The 17,384-nt window shown below is 42.4% G+C and overlaps 1 protein-coding gene across 1 annotated transcript in view; it reads left to right on the top strand.

The window, feature by feature from the left end:
* Nucleotides 1-17,384, top strand: part of LOC109927407 (serine/threonine-protein kinase 32B-like) — a 169,442-nt gene that overhangs the window by 115,620 nt on the left and 36,438 nt on the right. The window contains exon 5 of the mRNA XM_020527421.2: nucleotides 16,266-16,369. Coding sequence (XP_020383010.1) covers nucleotides 16,266-16,369 — 104 coding nt within the window. The remainder of the gene's footprint in view (nucleotides 1-16,265; nucleotides 16,370-17,384) is intronic.

Here is a 17,384-nt window from a genome sequence, read left to right as displayed (position 1 = left end):
TGAAGATTTGCATTGGTGCAGTCACCACTACCAAACAGGGGTTTGAGGAGGAAGTGTTGTCAAGGGACAGAGGGGAGGGGTAAAAAGTGCCAGGGCAACAATCATAGGGAACTCAGTTGTAAGGGGAATTGACAGGTGCTTCTGTGGCCGCAAACAAGGATCCAGGATGGTATGTTGCCTCCCTGGTTCGAGATTCAAGGAAATCTTGGAGCGGTAAAAGACATTCTGAAGTGGGAGGGTGAACAGCCAGTGGTTGTGGGACACATCGGTACAAATGACATAGAAAAAAATGGGATGAGATCCTAAAAGCCAATACAGAGAGCTAGGAAGAAAGTTAAGAAATTGGACCTCAAAGGTAGTGATCTCAGAGTTACTACCAGTGCCACATGCTGGTCAGAGGAGAAATGATGAAATATACTGATGAATACGTGGCTGCAAAGATGGTATCAGCGGGAGGATCTCAGATTTCTGGGGCATTGCAACTGGTTCTGAGGGACATGGAGCCTGTACAAATTGGACGGGTTACACCTGGGCAGGACTGGGACTGATGTCCTGGGGTAGAGTTTGCTAGAGCGGTTGGGGAGGATTTAAACTAACATGCCAGGAGGATGGGAGCCTATGTAAAGAGTCAGAGAAGAAGGCAGCAAGGACAAAAACAAAAGCTAAAAGAGAGAATAAGAAAAGTGATACGCTAAGAAATCAAGGACAAGATTCAAACAGAGCTATTGAGAAAAATAAGGAGGAGACAAACACTGTTAAAAGGGCAAGCTTAAAGAATTTGTTCCTTAATGTGCAGAGCATCTGCAATAAAGTGGATGAACTAATTGCACAGATAGATGTAAACGGGTACGATATAATTGGGATTACAGAGACATGGCTACAGGGTGACCAGGGATGTGAACTGAATGTCCCAGCATATTCAGTATTTAGGAAGGACAGGCAAAAAGGAAAAAGTGACGGGGTGGCATTACTGGTTAAAGAGGAAATTAACACAATAGTGAGAAAGGATATTAGCTCTGACAATGTGGAGTCTGTATGGGTAGAGTTGGGAAATACCAAGGGGCAAAAAACATTAGTTGTCTGGTGAATTGCAGTGGTGAATTCGAGAATGGCATTAAACAGAAAGTTAGAGATGTAGATGATATGGGAATATCGGTGATCACGGGTGATTTTCATCTGCACATAGATTGGGCAAATCAAATTAGCCACAATGCCATTGAGAAGGAATTCCTGGAGGGTATACAGGATGGTTTTCTTGACCAATATGTGGAGGAACCAACTAGAGCGCAGACCATCTTAGATTAGGTGCTGTCTAATGAGAAGTGAATCATTGCCAATCTAGCTGTGCAAGACCCCTCGGGGAAGAGCGACCATAACATGATAGAATTTTTTGTCACGATGGAGAGTGAGATTGTTGATTCGGAGACTAGGGTGCTGAACCTAAATAAAGTAAACTATGAGGAAATGAGGTGTGAGTTGGCCTGATAGATTGGGGAGAATTACTTAAAGGGACGACAGTTGATAGGCGATGGCAAACATTCAAGGAATGCATGGGGAAACTGCAACAACTGTTTATTCCTATTTGTTGCAAAAGCAAAATGGGTAAGAGGGCCAATCCATGGGTTACAAAGAAAATAGGAGATAGAATCTGATCCAAGGAAGTAGCATACAGATTGGCCAAGAAAAATAATAAATCTAAGAATTGGGAGCAGTTTAGAATTCAGCAAGGAAAGACCAAGGGATTGATTAAGAAGGGGAAAATAGAGTAAGAAAGTAAGCTTGCAAGGAACATAAAGACTCACGCTAAGAGTTTCTGAAAGGTACGAGAAGAGAAAAAGATTGGTAAGGACAAATGTAGGTCCCTACAGACAGAAACAGGGGAATGTATAATAGGGGACAAAGAAATGGCCAAGGAATTGAATACATACTTTGGTTCTGCCTTCACAAAAGATGACACAAAACAGATACCAGAATTGTTGGAGGTTGCATGATTTAGTGAGAAGAAAGAACCGAGGGATATTAATATTAGTAGAGAAATGGTGCTGGGTAAATTGTTGGGATTGAAGGCCAATAAATCCCCAGGGCCTGATAATCTATATCCCAGAGTATTTAAGGAAGTAGCTTTAGAAATAGTGGATGCATTGGTGGTCATCTTCCAGGATTCTATAGACTCTGGAACAGTCCCTGCAGATTGGAAGATGGCTAATGTCACTCCAATATTCAAAAAGGGAGGTAGAGAGAAAACAGAGAATTATAGACTGGTGAGCCCAATATTAGTAATGGGGAAAATTTCCCGAATCCATTGTCAAGGTTTTTATAGAAGAGCATTTAGAAAGCAGTGGCAGGATCAGACAGAGTCAGCATGGATTTATGAAAGGAAAATCATGCTTGACAAATCTGTTGGAATTCTGTGAAAATGTAACGAGTACAGTTGCAAGGGGGAGCCAGTCGATGTATATATTTGGACTTTCAGAAAGCATTTGACAAAGTCCCACGTAAGAGATTAAAGCACATGGGATTGGGGGAAGTGTATTGAGATGGATAGGAAACTGGTTGGCAGAGAGCAAACAAAGAGTAGGAATTAATGAGTCCTTTTCAAATTGGCAGGCGGTAACTAGTGGGGTGCCACAGGGATCAGTGCTGGGACCCCAGATATTCACAGTATATATTAATGATTTGAATGAGGGAACAAAATTTAACACCCCCAAGTTTGCAGATGATACCAAGTTGGGTGGGAGGGCGAACTGTGACGAGGATGCAGAGATCTTTCAGCATGATCTGGACAGGTTGGGTGAGGGGCAAATCAATGGCAGGTGCAGTACAATTTGGATAAATGTGAGGTTATTCACTTTGGAAGCAAAAACAAGAAGGCAGATTACTACCTGAATGGCTGTAAACTGGGAGAGGGGAGTGTGCAGCAGGACCTGGGTGTCCTTGAGCACCTGTCACTTAAGGTAAGCATGCAGGTGCAGCAGGCGGTAAAGAAGGCAAATGGTATGTTGGCCTTCATTGCGAGAGGTTTTGAGTACAGGAACGAAGATGTGTTGTTGCAGTTATACAGGGCCTTGGTGAGACCACCTACCCTCCCTCGACCTCTTCATCTCCAACTGCCGTCGAGACATCAATCGCCACAACCTCTCCACCCCTCTCACCCACTCCAACCTCTCCCCCGCAGAACGTGCAGCCCTCCGCTCCAATCCCAACTTCACCATAAAACCCGCAGACAAGGGAGGCGCAGTTGTAGTATGGCGCACTGACCTCTACATCGCCGAGGCCAGACGCCAACTCTCCGACACCTCCTCCTACCGCCCCCTTGATCATGACCCCACCCCTGAGCACCAAACCATCATCTCGCAAACCATCCACAACCTCATCACCTCAGGTGACCTCCCACCCACGGCCTCCAACCTCATCGTTCCCCAAACCCGCACTGCCCGCTTCTATCTCCTTCCCAAAATCCACAAACCTGAATGCCCTGGTCGACCCATTGTCTCCGCCTACTCCTGCCCCACTGAACTGATCTCCAACTATCTAGACTCCATTTGCTCCGCCTTGGTCCAGGAACTCCCTACCTATGTCCGTGACACCACCCATGCCCTCCACCTCCTCCAGAACTTCCAATTCCCCGGTCCCCAACACCTCATCTTTACCATGGACGTCCAGTCCCTCTACACCTGCATTCCCCATGCAGATGGCCTTAAGGCCCTCCGCTTCTTCCTGTCCCGCAGGCCCGACCAGTCCCCCTCCACTGATACCCTCAACCACTTAGCCGAACTCGTCCTCACACTCAACAACTTCTCTTTCAATTCCTCCCACTTCCTACAGACAAAGGGGGTAGCCATGGGGACCCGCATGGGCCCAAGCTACGCCTGCCTCTTTGTAGGTTACGTGGAACAATACCTCTTCCGTACCTACACCGGCCCTAAACCCCACCTCTTCCTCCGTTACATTGATGACTGTATCAGCGCCGCCTCGTGCTCCCACGAGGAGCTCGAACAGTTCATACACTTCACTAACACCTTCCACCCCAACCTTAAGTTTACCTGGACCATCTCTAACACCTCTCTCCCCTTCCTGGACCTCTCTGTCTCCATATCGGGCAACCACCTAGAAACCGATATTCATTTCAAGTCCACCGACTCCCACAGCTACCTAGAATACTCCTCCTCCCACCCACCTTCCTGCAAAAATGCTATCCCCTATTCCCAATTCCTTTGCCTCCGCCGCATCTGCTCCCAGGATGAGGCATTCCACTCCCGTACATCTCAGTTGTCCTCGTTTTTCAAGGCCGGTAACTTCCCCTCCTCGGTGGTCGAGAACGCCCTCAACCGTGTCTCCCACATCTCCCGCACCTCATCCCTCACACCCCGTCCACGCAATAAGAACCAAAAAAGAATCCCCCTCATCCTCACGTACCACCCCACCAACCTCCGGATCCAACGCATCATCCTCCGACACTTCCGCCATCTGCAATCCGACCCCACCACCAAAGACATCTTTCCCTCCCCACCCTTATCTGCTTTCCGGAGGGACAACTCTCTCCGTGACTCCCTTGTCCGCTCCACACTCCCCTCCAGCTCCACCACACCCGGCACTTTTCCCTGCAACCGCAGGAAGTGCTACACCTGCCCCCATACCTCCTCCCTCACCCCCATCCCAGGCCCCAAGAAGACTTTCCACATCAAGCAGATGTTCACCTGCACATCTGCCAATGTGGTATACTGCATCCGCTGTACCCGGTGTGGCTTCCTCTACATCGGGGAAACCAAGCAGAGACTCGGGGACCGCTTTGCAGAACACTTACGCTCGGTTCGCAATAAACAACTGCACCTCCCAGTCGCGAACCATTTCAACTCCCCCTCCCATTCCTCAGACGACATGTCCATCCTGGGCCTCCTGCAGTGCCACAACGATGCCACCCGAAGGTTGCAGGAACAGCAACTCATATTCCGCTTGGGAACCCTGCAGCCCAATGGTATCAATGTGGATTTCACAAGTTTCAAAATCTCCCCTCCCCCTACCGCATCCCAAAACCAGTCCAGCTCGTCCCTGCCTCCTCCCACCTATCCCCTCCTCCCACCTCAAGCCGCACCTCCATCTCCTACCGACCAACCTCATCCCGCCCCCTTGACCTGTCCGTCCTCCCTGGACTGACCTATCCCCTTCCTAACTCCCTACCTACACTCACCTTTCCTGGCCCCATCCCCGCCTCTTCGACCTGTTTGTTTCCTCTCCACCTATCCTCTCCTCTATCCCTCTTCTATCCGCCTCCCACTCTCTCCCTATTTATTTCAAAACCCCCTTCCCCTCCCCCTTTTCTGATGAAGGGTCTAGGCCCGAAACGTCAGCCTTTCTGCTCCTATGATGCTGCTTGGCCTGCTGTGTTCATCCAGCCCTGCACCTTGTTGTCTTGGAATATTACGTGCAGTTTTGTTCTCCTTTTCTGAGGAAGGATGCTCTTGGTCTTGAGGGAGTGCAGCGAATGTTTACCAGGCTGATTCTGAGGATAGTTGGTCTAACATATGAGGAGAGATTGACTAGGCTGGGATTGTTTTTGCTAGAGTTCAGATGAATGAGGGGGGAATCTCATAAAGACTTATAAAATTCTAACAGGACTGGACAGGGTAGACGCAGAGAGGATGTTCCCGATGGTGGGTGTGTCCAGAATTAGGGGTCACACTACGAAGATTCAGGGTAGATGATTTAGGACGGAGTTGAGGAGACATTTTTTCACCCAAAGAGTGGTGAGCCTGTGGAATTCATTACCACAGGAAGTAGTTGATGCCAAAACATGGAATGTATTCAAGAGGTGGCTGGATACAGCACTTGGGGTGAATGAGGTCAAAGGTTATAGGGAGAAAGCAGGATTAGGCTATTGAGTTGGATGATCAGCCATGATTGTGAAGAATGGTGCAGCAGGCTCGAAGGGGCAAATGGCTTCTTCCTGATCCTATCTTCTTTATTTCTATGTTAGGCTGGAATTAAAGGATACAGATATTACCATTGGTTGTAGGGCTGGAGGACATGATAGAGATAGGGAGGTGCTGTGGAGGGCTTCGAAAGGAATGATTAGAATTTTAAAATTGAGATATTGGTTAACTGGGCACCAGCATGGGTCAGCAAACACAGGGAGGATGGATAAATGCCATTTGGTGTTTTGGGATGACCTCAAGTTCACAGAATGTCAAATGTGGAGGTTAGCCAACATTGTATTCAAACAGTAAAGTCTAGCAGAAAATATTAGGAACGGGCTGAATCAGATGATATTATAGAAAACAAGTTAAGTGATCTTAGTAATGTCATGGGTATGTGGACAGGATTTATTTGGGACAGAATGTGTGAATGTCATTTTGCGCCAAGGAACCATAAAAGCGTACAGAAATTTGGTAACAGAACAAACCTTAAGGCTTTGTATATTAATGCACAAAGCATTCAGAATAAGGTAGATGAGCTGATGATGCAGATTGAGGCAAATAAATAAGAACTCATAGCCAAGATGGATGCATGGTTACAAGGAGATCTAAACTGTCAACTTCACATTCATGGTTAGTTGATCTTTTGGAAAGACAGAAATGATAGAAATATCATGGGTAGCACTGTTAATAAGAAATGAAATGAGCACCATTGTGGGCGATGCTTTCGGCTTGGATGATGTAGAGTCCATGTGAGTGGAGGTAAAAAATGGCACCGGAAAGGATATATTGATAGGAGTAGTGCACAGACCCTCAAACAAGAGGCACTCAGTAGGAAAGACTCTAAGTCAACAAATAATAGGAGCACATAAAAAGAATACAACAATAATTATGGGTGACTTTAATCTTCATGTTAATTATGTAAATCAAATTGAAAAAGGTACATATGACAACAACTTTGCTTTTTTAAAATCCATTTCTGTGGGATGTGAGCGTCATTGGTCAGCATTTATTGCCTGTCCCTCGTTGCCCTTGAGATGGTGGTGGTGAGCTGCCTTCTTGAACCATTGCAGTCCACCTGCTGTGGTTGACCCACAATGCTGTTAGGGAGGATATTCCAGGATTTTGACCCAGCGACAGTGAAGGAATGACAATATATTTCCAAGTCAAGATGGCAAGTGGTTTGGAGGGGAACTTGCAGATGGTGGTGTTCTCATGAATCTGCTGCCCTTGTCCTTCTAGCTGGAAGTGGTCGTGGGTTTGAAGGTGCTATCTGAGGATCTTTTGTGAATTTCTGCAGTACATCTTGTAGATAGTACACACTGCTGCTACTGAGGAGGTGGAGGGAGTGCATGCTTGTAGATGTAATGCCAATCTACCAGGCTGCTTTGTCCTGGATAGTATCAAGCTTATTGATTGTTATTGGAGCTGCACCTTCCAGGCAAGTGAGAAGTATTCCATCACACTCCTGACTTGTGCCTTGTAGATGATGGACAGGCTTTGGGGCATCAGGAGGTGAGTTACTCATCACAGTATTTGTAGCCTCTGACCTGCTCTCGTAGCTACTGTGTTTATGTGGCGAGTCCAGTTGAGTTTCTAGTCAATAGTAACACTCAAGATGTTGATAGTGGGGGATTCAGTGATGGTAACACCATTGAATGTCAAGGGGTGGTGGTTAGATTGTCTCTTATTGGTGATGGTCACAGCCTGATACTTGTGTGATGTGAATGTTAATTGCCACGTGTCAGTCCAAGCCTGAGTATTGTCCACATCTTGTTGCAATTGAACACGCACTGCTTCAGTATTTGAGGAGCTGTGCATGGTGCTGAACATTGTGTAATCACCAGCGAATATCCCCACTTCTGACCTTATGATGGAGGGAAAATTATTGATGAAACAGCTGGACATGGTTGGGCCTAGGACACTACCCTGATGAACTTCTGCAGACGTCTTGGAGCTGAGACAACTGACTTCCATCAATGACAACCATCTTCCTATTTGCCAGGGATGACTCCAACCAGGAAACAGTTTGCCCTGATACCCATTGATTTCAGTTTTGATAGGGCTCCCTGATGAAACAGGTTGGGACACTACTAATTGGAATTTAGAAGAATGAGAGGTGATCTCATTGAAACATATAGATTCTTAAGGGGCTTGCGAAGGTAAATACAGAGAGGCTGTTTCCACTTGTGGGAGAGTCTAGAACCAGAGGGCATTGTCTGTGAATAAAGGGGTGCCAAGTTAAAACTGAGACGAGGAGGAATTTCTTCTCCCAGATGATTGAGAGTCTTTGGAGCTCCATGCCTTAGAGAGCTATAGGGGCAGATGCCATGTACATACTTAAAACTGAGATAGTTAAATTCTTTGTTAGTAGGGGAATCAAGGGTTACAGGGAAAACAGGAAAGTGGATATGAAGAATATTGGATCAGCCATGGTCCTATTGAATGGTGGAGCTTGAGAGGTGAATCAGTCTAGTCCTGTTCCCATTTCTTATGGTCTAGCAAGGCAGATCTGACATGCATATATATAAGGACCTGCAGGCATGATCATATGTACACATGGTTCTCTCTATGTCTATGAATGTAACCACTGCACTCATTAGGTATATATAGGAAAGGATTGACAGGCTGGGTCTCATCTCTCCTGAAAATTGAAGGCTGAGTGCAAAGTCTTCAATATTATGAATGGCTTTGATAGTTGAATGTTTCTTTTTGTGGAAATATACAATCGTGATCAAGAAATCCAACAGAGAATTCAGGAGGGACCTCTATTCCTAAAGAATGGTAAGAATGGGGAACTCACTACCACTGTGGTCAAAGCAAGTAGAATAGATGTACTTAAGGGGAAATTAAACAAGCATATGAGGGAGAAGGGTTTTTTTGATAGTTACAATAATTGATACAGAAAAGAGAAGTTGGGAGCAGTTTTGAGTGGACTGTTTGGGCTAAATATCCTGTTTCAGTGATGTGTATTGATTATAATCCAATAGTATGATGATATTAGGCAGCCACAAGGCAGCTGTGTAATATCTACCATCATGCAAAATGCCACAAATTGATCAAGGTTCTTACTTCTGGAATTTCAACAAGGTATCAGGATGATAGAAATAAGCAGTCTTTTTTTTATTTATGGAGTTTATTGACTTCCCAAAGTCCAGAGTCCAATTATTGTCACTGACCATATATTAAAACCTTTTACTGTAATCCCTCACAACTATTATAGAATAAATTCGAAGGACTTCCTCTCCCTCAATGTACTTTCTAACAATATGTCAATGCTAGGTCTGCTGGTAGTGGTCACAATGCTTTCAGCATTTAAAACATGGCTGTTCCCTACTACTCCAGGGTAGAAATGTAACAGAACAGATTGACCTCAATGTAAAAAGCTGATCACCTTCTCCAGTGGATAATTACCTCATCAGGAATGGCCCAAACAGCAGCTAGGAGTGCTAAAACAAGGCTGGACATTTACAACACTGGTTGTCAAGAACACAACTGGGGTCATTAAAACACACTTTCATTGCCTGAGCAAGTTGGGATGGACTCCACAATATCCCACATGTCACATACCCTAGTTATTTTTGAAATAATGACAGAATGGTAGTGATAATTGACGTTCTTTTAAAACAATGCAGATAGCTCAAATATGAAACAGCAAGCTTGGAGAGCTGATACTGATTTCCTGATTTTTACTAACTAATAGATAAACTCCTTTTAGAACTAGCAGCACAGGACATGATCAATGATGTGATGCTGTATTGTGGCAAATTTGAAGCTGATCTGCAATTACAGCTAGAATCCAAATAAAACTTAATGAGTCACTGGCTGAGAGCATTCCTTCTCCTTTCAGAGTGACAAAGGCAAGTTTTCAACTTACCTCCTTGATCATTCCTGCCAAAGGTCAACCTACAGCTTCCTGCTCTGACCCAGGTTAAAAATACTGCTATGATAATAGATGACAATAACACATTCTACATAAATCTATCCAGCCACCTACCTGTTTTAGGAGAGGGTTGGTTGGCTTGGTTGGGTGGTTTGTGATGTAGAATGATACCAACAATGATGGGTTCAATTCCTGCACTAGCTGAAGTTACCGTGAGCTCCCACTTTCTCAATCTTATCCCTTGCCTGAGGCATGGTGACACTCAGGTTAAACTCACCACTAGTCAATTCTCTCTCTCTCTCTCTCTCTCAAGGACAGCAACCCTCTGGGACTATGACGACTTTGCTATTACTTAGGCTGGCAATGTAATTGTCTGATAAGTGAAACTACAGACAGTTCCGAATGGATAACTATTGGTCCTCTAGTTTTTAGCAATGGAATTGGATTAAAATCAGGTCTCCACCTTTGGTTCAGACATGGAATTTCAAAACATTGATGTAATGCAAATAGGTATTGGAAACTTTCTTGATGTTTGAGACTCTTGATTATAAAAATGCTCTGAGCAAGATTGCATGAAGGGAAGAAATAGAATAGTTAATTGTTCATTAAAAAGCTAATCAATGAACTTCAGCAGTGTTTGCCTTTGCATGTAAATATGTTCATTACTTGTGAAAAAAGAGAAGAAATTGAATAATTTCACATTATTAGTGGATGCAAAACTAATCAATTTTGATTGACTGGGCATGTGCTGAATAGTGACTTGTGCATTTGGCAGTGTCTCCACGGTTGGTTTACCCTCTTGACAATCTGGCAGTAATGTATTCCACTGCTGCTTTGTTCTATGCAAATGTATCAAAACGATATTTTAAATGAGTTTTGCTTTCATCAAATTTTCAGCAAAATACTGATTTTTCAGAGGATGCTCTTATCTATATAATTGCAATTCCTTTCCTCAAATTTCTCATCATTCTAAAATTTAAATTTTGAACATTTTACAACCTACGAATATTTCTCTGATTTACAGTTTTCTTTTCCTGTTGCCCTATTGTTGCGTTTGCTATGGTAAATTGAATTCAGTATCATTCTCCACAAAAAGACTATGCTTAGCCTTGATTCTGTTCCATCTCTGATTTCCAAAAGGTAATAATTATTGAAATTTGTCATTCGATTGCCATACCAACTATTCCGAAATATAAGTAACTTGTAACATCACTTTGGCAAACAATTTACTGTGATTTTGAATAAGCCTTCAAGCCATTGCACTACTGATCTTCTGAGTCAGAGACAAAAATATGATGAGGGAGAGTTGTGAAGCCTCCTGACAGATGGAAGCTGTGATACCAGAAACTTGGGAGGAGAGTGAGAGTGATTATATTTAAAAAAGAGAGGACAACTTTAGGGGAGATGTATCATACAGGTTTGAAAAGGTTAATGTCTAAGACAACATGCAGATATATTACCCTGTGATGGAGTAAGAAATCATTTGAGAGACAGACATGAGGGAATTATTGTGGTTTCTGTAAAGCTTATTCACACTTCTGTAAAGGTGTGTATAGTTCCTTAATCAGTAATGAATTACTTATTTTTAAAAATTGAATAAAGGTTCAGTAATTTCTGGCAGCTAAATTAATCAAACATGTAACACATAACATATCAGAGGTATTAACTAGTGACCATAATGTTGAATGTAGGGTAAGTTATGTTGTGTATTTCTGATAAGGTTTGCACATTTTATAATCAAGAAGTGCAGTTTCCACATGGGAAGTCACAAAATAATAACAAATACCCTTATTTAGTTTTGTTGAGATTCCATAATTAATTTTATAATATTATAGCAATACAATCATAATTAATTTATTGATAATTAACACTTTATTTTGTATCAATTAGGTTATGTTAGCAGAAGTGTGAAATAAAGCAACTGATTTTAAGCTTATTCATTTTCACCAATATAATCTTGCTGATCCTCAGGCTCTCCTGTCAGCCTGAGAAAATGAGTTTGGATTGGAACAGATTCATAGAGCTTCCACTTTGAAGAGGAATCACAGAAGAGTTATGGAGCAGAAGGCCATTAGGCCCATCGTGTCTGCACTAGCTTTTCAAATGACCATTATTACCTACTGTCAATCCAGCCCATGGTACATGTGCACATGAATTTTCTGTTAAAGAGATGGGAATCTTGAATGTTTGTTTTATTCCTTAACTTAGAGATGCTGAGACTAATTACCAAGCCTCCAATGCAGCCATCACTAAGATTAACTAACTCAGTACCGGCTAAGGGTCAAACCTATGTACTTCTTAGTCACTTTTGCAAAACACGAGCTCTTTGCCAACTGAGCAATTACAGCAATGGAGGCCTTTTTTGGAGCACTCTCAAAATCTTCCCGAAATCAATTTTGACTCAATTATATTGCACTTGTACCACTGAGCCTGTGCGGACACACCATTCGAAAGACTGTTAGTTGACTATTAATTACTGTTCATCGATCCTCATTATGCAACATTTGAAGCATGCATAAATCATAATGACAGTCTTTTACTTTCTGGTATATTTTGTAAAGCATCCATCATTACTGGCATAGAACCACATAGTCATAAGGCAAGTGCATGCCTTTTATATTTCATATTGGATGTTTCTTGTCATTATCAGGCATTTGATTGACGAGTAAAATCTTAAGGAAACCAAGTTTGAAACCAAAATCTAATTAGAATGAATTTGCATCCCATTTAAAATACTAGCTGGGTAAGACTATGAGAAATTCCATCCCTAACTGAAAATGAAAATAAACTCCAGAAGGCCACAGTATTCAATTTTGTTTTATTTCTTGTTTGTAAGCAATCAAATCTTCAAACTTCTTTTCAGGTCACACCAACATTGTAACAGAAGCCTGCTAGCATCTGTTTAAGTAACCAGCCAAACTCTGTTAATTCATCATCAGTCATAAAACACTTACAATCATACAAGGTAGATTGTGCCCCCGTCAGTGAAAGCTTTGATTGTTCATTAATGCTGCAGATAAATGCAACACATTTATGATCTTCTTGACAAAATAATTGATAAAATCCAGGCTGACGCTGGGTTGTCTTCAACCATAGAAGTTTGTAATTATAGTTTGCAGCTAATTCTTGGCTATTGTAAATTGTTATGTTGCAACACACTTTCAGTTCCAGCTCCTAAGGTAACTTATATCTTCCGACAAATTTTCAGTTTCTGTTCTGGCTTTACATGAACAGCTGCAGCTAATGGTTGAAGATGAAAATAATAACAGTATTACCAATAGGAGCCATAAGCAACCAGAATACAGATTCTGGTTCAGAAAGTTAGGCTGCAGGATTTAAATTGCAGTCTCAATTTTTGGCACACTACTGATCATCACATCATCTCTGTTATGGATGGGAGACCCTGATTTTTAAAGAGACCTCTAGTTCTACATTCTCTCATGAGGAAATATTCTCTCCACATCAAACCTTTCAAGACCCTTCAGGAGTTTATATGTTTAAATCTAGTTCCCTGTTGTTCCTGTGAACTCCAGACCACATGCCTCTACTTCAAGTATCTTCAAGCCTAGTTTGTCCAACATAGTATCATGAGATAACCCATCTATTCCAGCTTTCTAGTTAACTTTCTGTCAACTGCTTCCAATGCATTTACAACTTCCCTTAATGAGGTGACCAGTATAATTGAAACATAATCTTTTATTTTTAATTCCCCTTGTGATAAGTGATAATATTCTATTATCTTTCCTAATTACTTGCTGCACCTGCATAGTATGTGTTTTTGTGATTTATTCATGAGGATGCCCAAATTAATTTGCATCTCAGAGGTCTGAAATCTCTTAACATTTAGATAATATGCTTTTTAAATTTTCCTCAATAATTGAACGATTTCATATCTTTCCACAACGTATTCCATCTTAGTCCACTGACCGAACCTTTCAGTATGTTTTTGTAACATAGTTGCCCTACCCTCCTTAATTGCCCTTGAGAACGTGATGTCGAGCTGCATTCATGAACCACTGTGGTCCGTTTGGTCTGGGTATACTCATAAAGCTGTAAGGGACGGAGTTCCAGAATTTGGCCCATAGTGAAGGAAAAACAAAACATTTCCAGCTCAGAAAGGTGAATGGCTTACATGGGGAATTTGCCGGTGGTATTCCTGTGTATCTGCTGCCCTTGTCCTTCTACCTAGTGGTAGTCATAGGCTTGGAAGATATTGTCTAAGGAGCCTTGATGAGTTTCTGCACTGCATCTTCTAGATGGTACACACTGCTGCTACTGAGTGTCAGTGCAGAAGAACTTAGTATTGTGAATATGGTGTCAATCAAGCAGGCTGCTTTGTTCTGAATGGTGTCAAGCTTCCTGAGTTTTTTTGGAGTTTCACTTGGCCAAGCAAGCAGGGATTATTCCATCACACTTGTGCTTTGTAATTGAAGACTGGCTTTGGGGAATCAGGAGTTGAGTAACTCACTACATTCTCCCTAACCTTATATGGCCAGTTCAGTTCAGTTTCTGGTCAAGGATAACCCCCAGGATGTTGTAGTGGGGGGATTCAACCATGGTGATGTCAGTGAATGTAAAAGGTGATAGTTAGATTCACTCTTGTTGGAAGTAGGCTTCACCTTATACTTATAAGACCATAAGACATAGGAGCAGAAATTAGGCCATTCGACCCATCGAGTCTGTTCCACCATTCAATCATGACTGATAAGTTCCTCAACCCCATTCTCCTGCTTTCTCCCTGTAACCCTTGATCCCCTTGATGATCAAGAACCTATCTATCTCAGTTTTAAATGTACTCAATGATCTGGCCTCCACAGCCTTCTGTGGCAGTGAATTCCATAGATTCACCGCTCTCTGGCTGAAGAAGTTTCGCCTTATCTCCGTTTTAAAAGGTCTTCCCTTTACTTTAAGGCTGTGCCTTCAGGTCCTATTCTCTCCTACCAATGGAAGCATCTTCCTAACACCCACTTTGTCCAGGCCATTCAGTATTCTGAAAGCTTCAATTAGACCCCCCCTTCTAAACTCCAATGAGTATAGTCCCAGAGTCCTCAAACATTCCTCATATGTTAAGATTTCCATTCCTGGGACCATTCTCGTGAACCTCCTCTGAGACCGCTCCAGGGCCGGTACATCTTTCCTGAGATATGGGGCCCAAAACTGCACACAATACTCCAAATGTGGACTGACCAGAGCCTTATAAAGCCTCAGTAGTACATCCCTGCTTTTTTATTCAAGTCCTCTCAAAATAAATGCCAACATTGCATTTGCCTTCCTGACTACTGATTCAACCTGCAAGTTTACCACGAGAGAATCCTGGACTACAACTCCCAAGTCTCTTTGCACTTCAGAATTCTGAATTTTCTCCCCATTTAGAAAACAGTCCAAGCTTTTATTCTTCTTACCAAAGTGCATGACCTCACACTTTCCCACATTGTACTCCATCTGCCACTTCTCTGCCCACTCTCCTAACCTGTCCAATTCCTTCTGCAGCCTCCCCACCTCCTCACTACTACCTGTCCCTCCACCTATCTTTGTATCGTCTGCAAACGTAGCCAGAATGCCCACAGTTCCTTCATCTAGATCATTAATGTACAAAGTGAAAAGTTGTGGTCCCAGCAGTGACCCTTGCGAAACATCACTTGTCACCGGCTGCTATCCTGAGAAAGACCCCTTTATCCCCACTGTCTGATTTCTGCCAGACAGTCAATCTTCTATCCATACTAGCACCTTGCCTCATGAGGCATGAATGTTAATTGCCACTTGTCAGCCCAATTTGGATGGATACTGCCGAGGTCTTACTGTCTTCGGACATGGGTTTCTTCAGTATCTGCGGAGTTAGAAACAGTACTGAACATTGTGCAATCATCAGCAAACATCCCCATTTCTGACCTTATGATGAAGTGAAGGTCATTGATGAAGCAGTTGAAGATGGTTGGGTCTAAGATATTACTCTGCCTTACTTCCTGCTTACCTCCTTCTACTTGCCTGATAAGTTGAGGATATATACAAGCTCTTCGACGTAAAAAGCAAAAATGCTGTATCTGTAAGACATTAAATTTTTACAACATATGCTTTTCCTTGTACTCGAGTGTTGTCTAAAACTTTCTCTTGACTTTTAGTTCAATCCCTCCTGGACCATGTCATTGAATTCCAGTCGGTTGCAGGCAGTGCAGTTTATTTGATAAAACTATCCAGTGTAAGTTTAAAGTTATTAATATGACCATTGACAGAAAAATCTTGCACTCATCAGAAATACAACATAAGAAAGAGACAAAAGGACATCTCTATGCCACAAGAGCTCTTCAATGACTAGTATATTACATATTAAGGCATTAGATGTTTCACTCATATGGATCTCTTCCATCATTCTAATGAGATATGCTACTCCCAGACATTAACCAATTCAATCCATTATACTACAGTATGTAAGTATGTGTGGCTGATTTTGTCTACTCTTCATCTCTCCTTAGCTCCGGAGCTTTTTCAGACATTTTTGGAAGGAGGCCCTGGCTATTCATATCCAGTAGACTGGTGGTCACTAGGCATTACGTCTTATGAACTTTTGCGGGGCTGGGTAAGATGTACTATCTGAATCTTATTATTGCCATGCAAGATGTCAGATTCTCTCTCCTGTTGACAACCAATACTGCAAGGGGCTAACAATATAAAGGGATTGAATTCTAAACTAAAAGCTGTAGCATGAACATGTTACATTATGCATTTCATTTTGTCACAACCATTGTAGATCAAATTTTATGTATTAAACATGAATATATGCATAAGACTCTCCATTGCAACAATCTCTAGGATAAAATTGTGTGTGATATGGTATGTAATTAACTAAAATTACTATCTAAACCGTATGGTGGACAGCTTGTATTGAATAGTCTCACAAACATGATAACAGCACAACCAGGAATATCTCCAGCGTTTAGTTTCAATACAGGAGGCTAGGGGAAGATTGTTTGCCTGATAAACGAGCCATCACCATTCTCATTTGAAAGCAATATTCTGAAGTTATTAAGATAACTGTGTTACTTGTATTTAGAACTGATACGAAGTACAAATGTTACAACTAAATGTTGGGCTGGATTTTCAAGCAGTTGAGGATACGTCAAGATGGACATTGCAAGACTCCTGACTACATTTCTGGCACCCCAATTTTCACCAGTGTGGATCAGGAATGAAGGATGGTTTGAGCCATGAGCCCATTCCCGGCACTCCCAACCTGGCCAACTCCTCTTAGGCATCTTCTAGATCCTGCAATTGTATGGAGTTAGGCAGGCTTTTACCAATCTCACAGTTCATGGTGCCTCAAAGTGCCATGACTCACAGTCAGGAGGTATGAACCTTTTGTAAAGTTGTTCAAAAGGTCTTACTCTTGTCCCTTAGAGTGAGGGTACCCATGTGTTGAAGAACGGGAGGCCCTCAACTCAGAAATTTAGATGGAGCAATCTGGTTTTCTTTTTAAATCACAGTGAATTTATAAATAAAAAAAATGTGATTTTGGTATTGTTATCTACACCACAACAAAGCAGGAAAATTTCAACCTGGCCAATTATGCCGCATCAATTCACTCTCAATCATCA

Source organism: Rhincodon typus, chromosome 1, assembly GCF_021869965.1.
Source record: "Rhincodon typus isolate 14 chromosome 1, sRhiTyp1.1, whole genome shotgun sequence".
Taxonomy (NCBI): domain Eukaryota; kingdom Metazoa; phylum Chordata; class Chondrichthyes; order Orectolobiformes; family Rhincodontidae; genus Rhincodon; species Rhincodon typus.
This window is presented reverse-complemented; position numbering and strand designations above follow the sequence as displayed.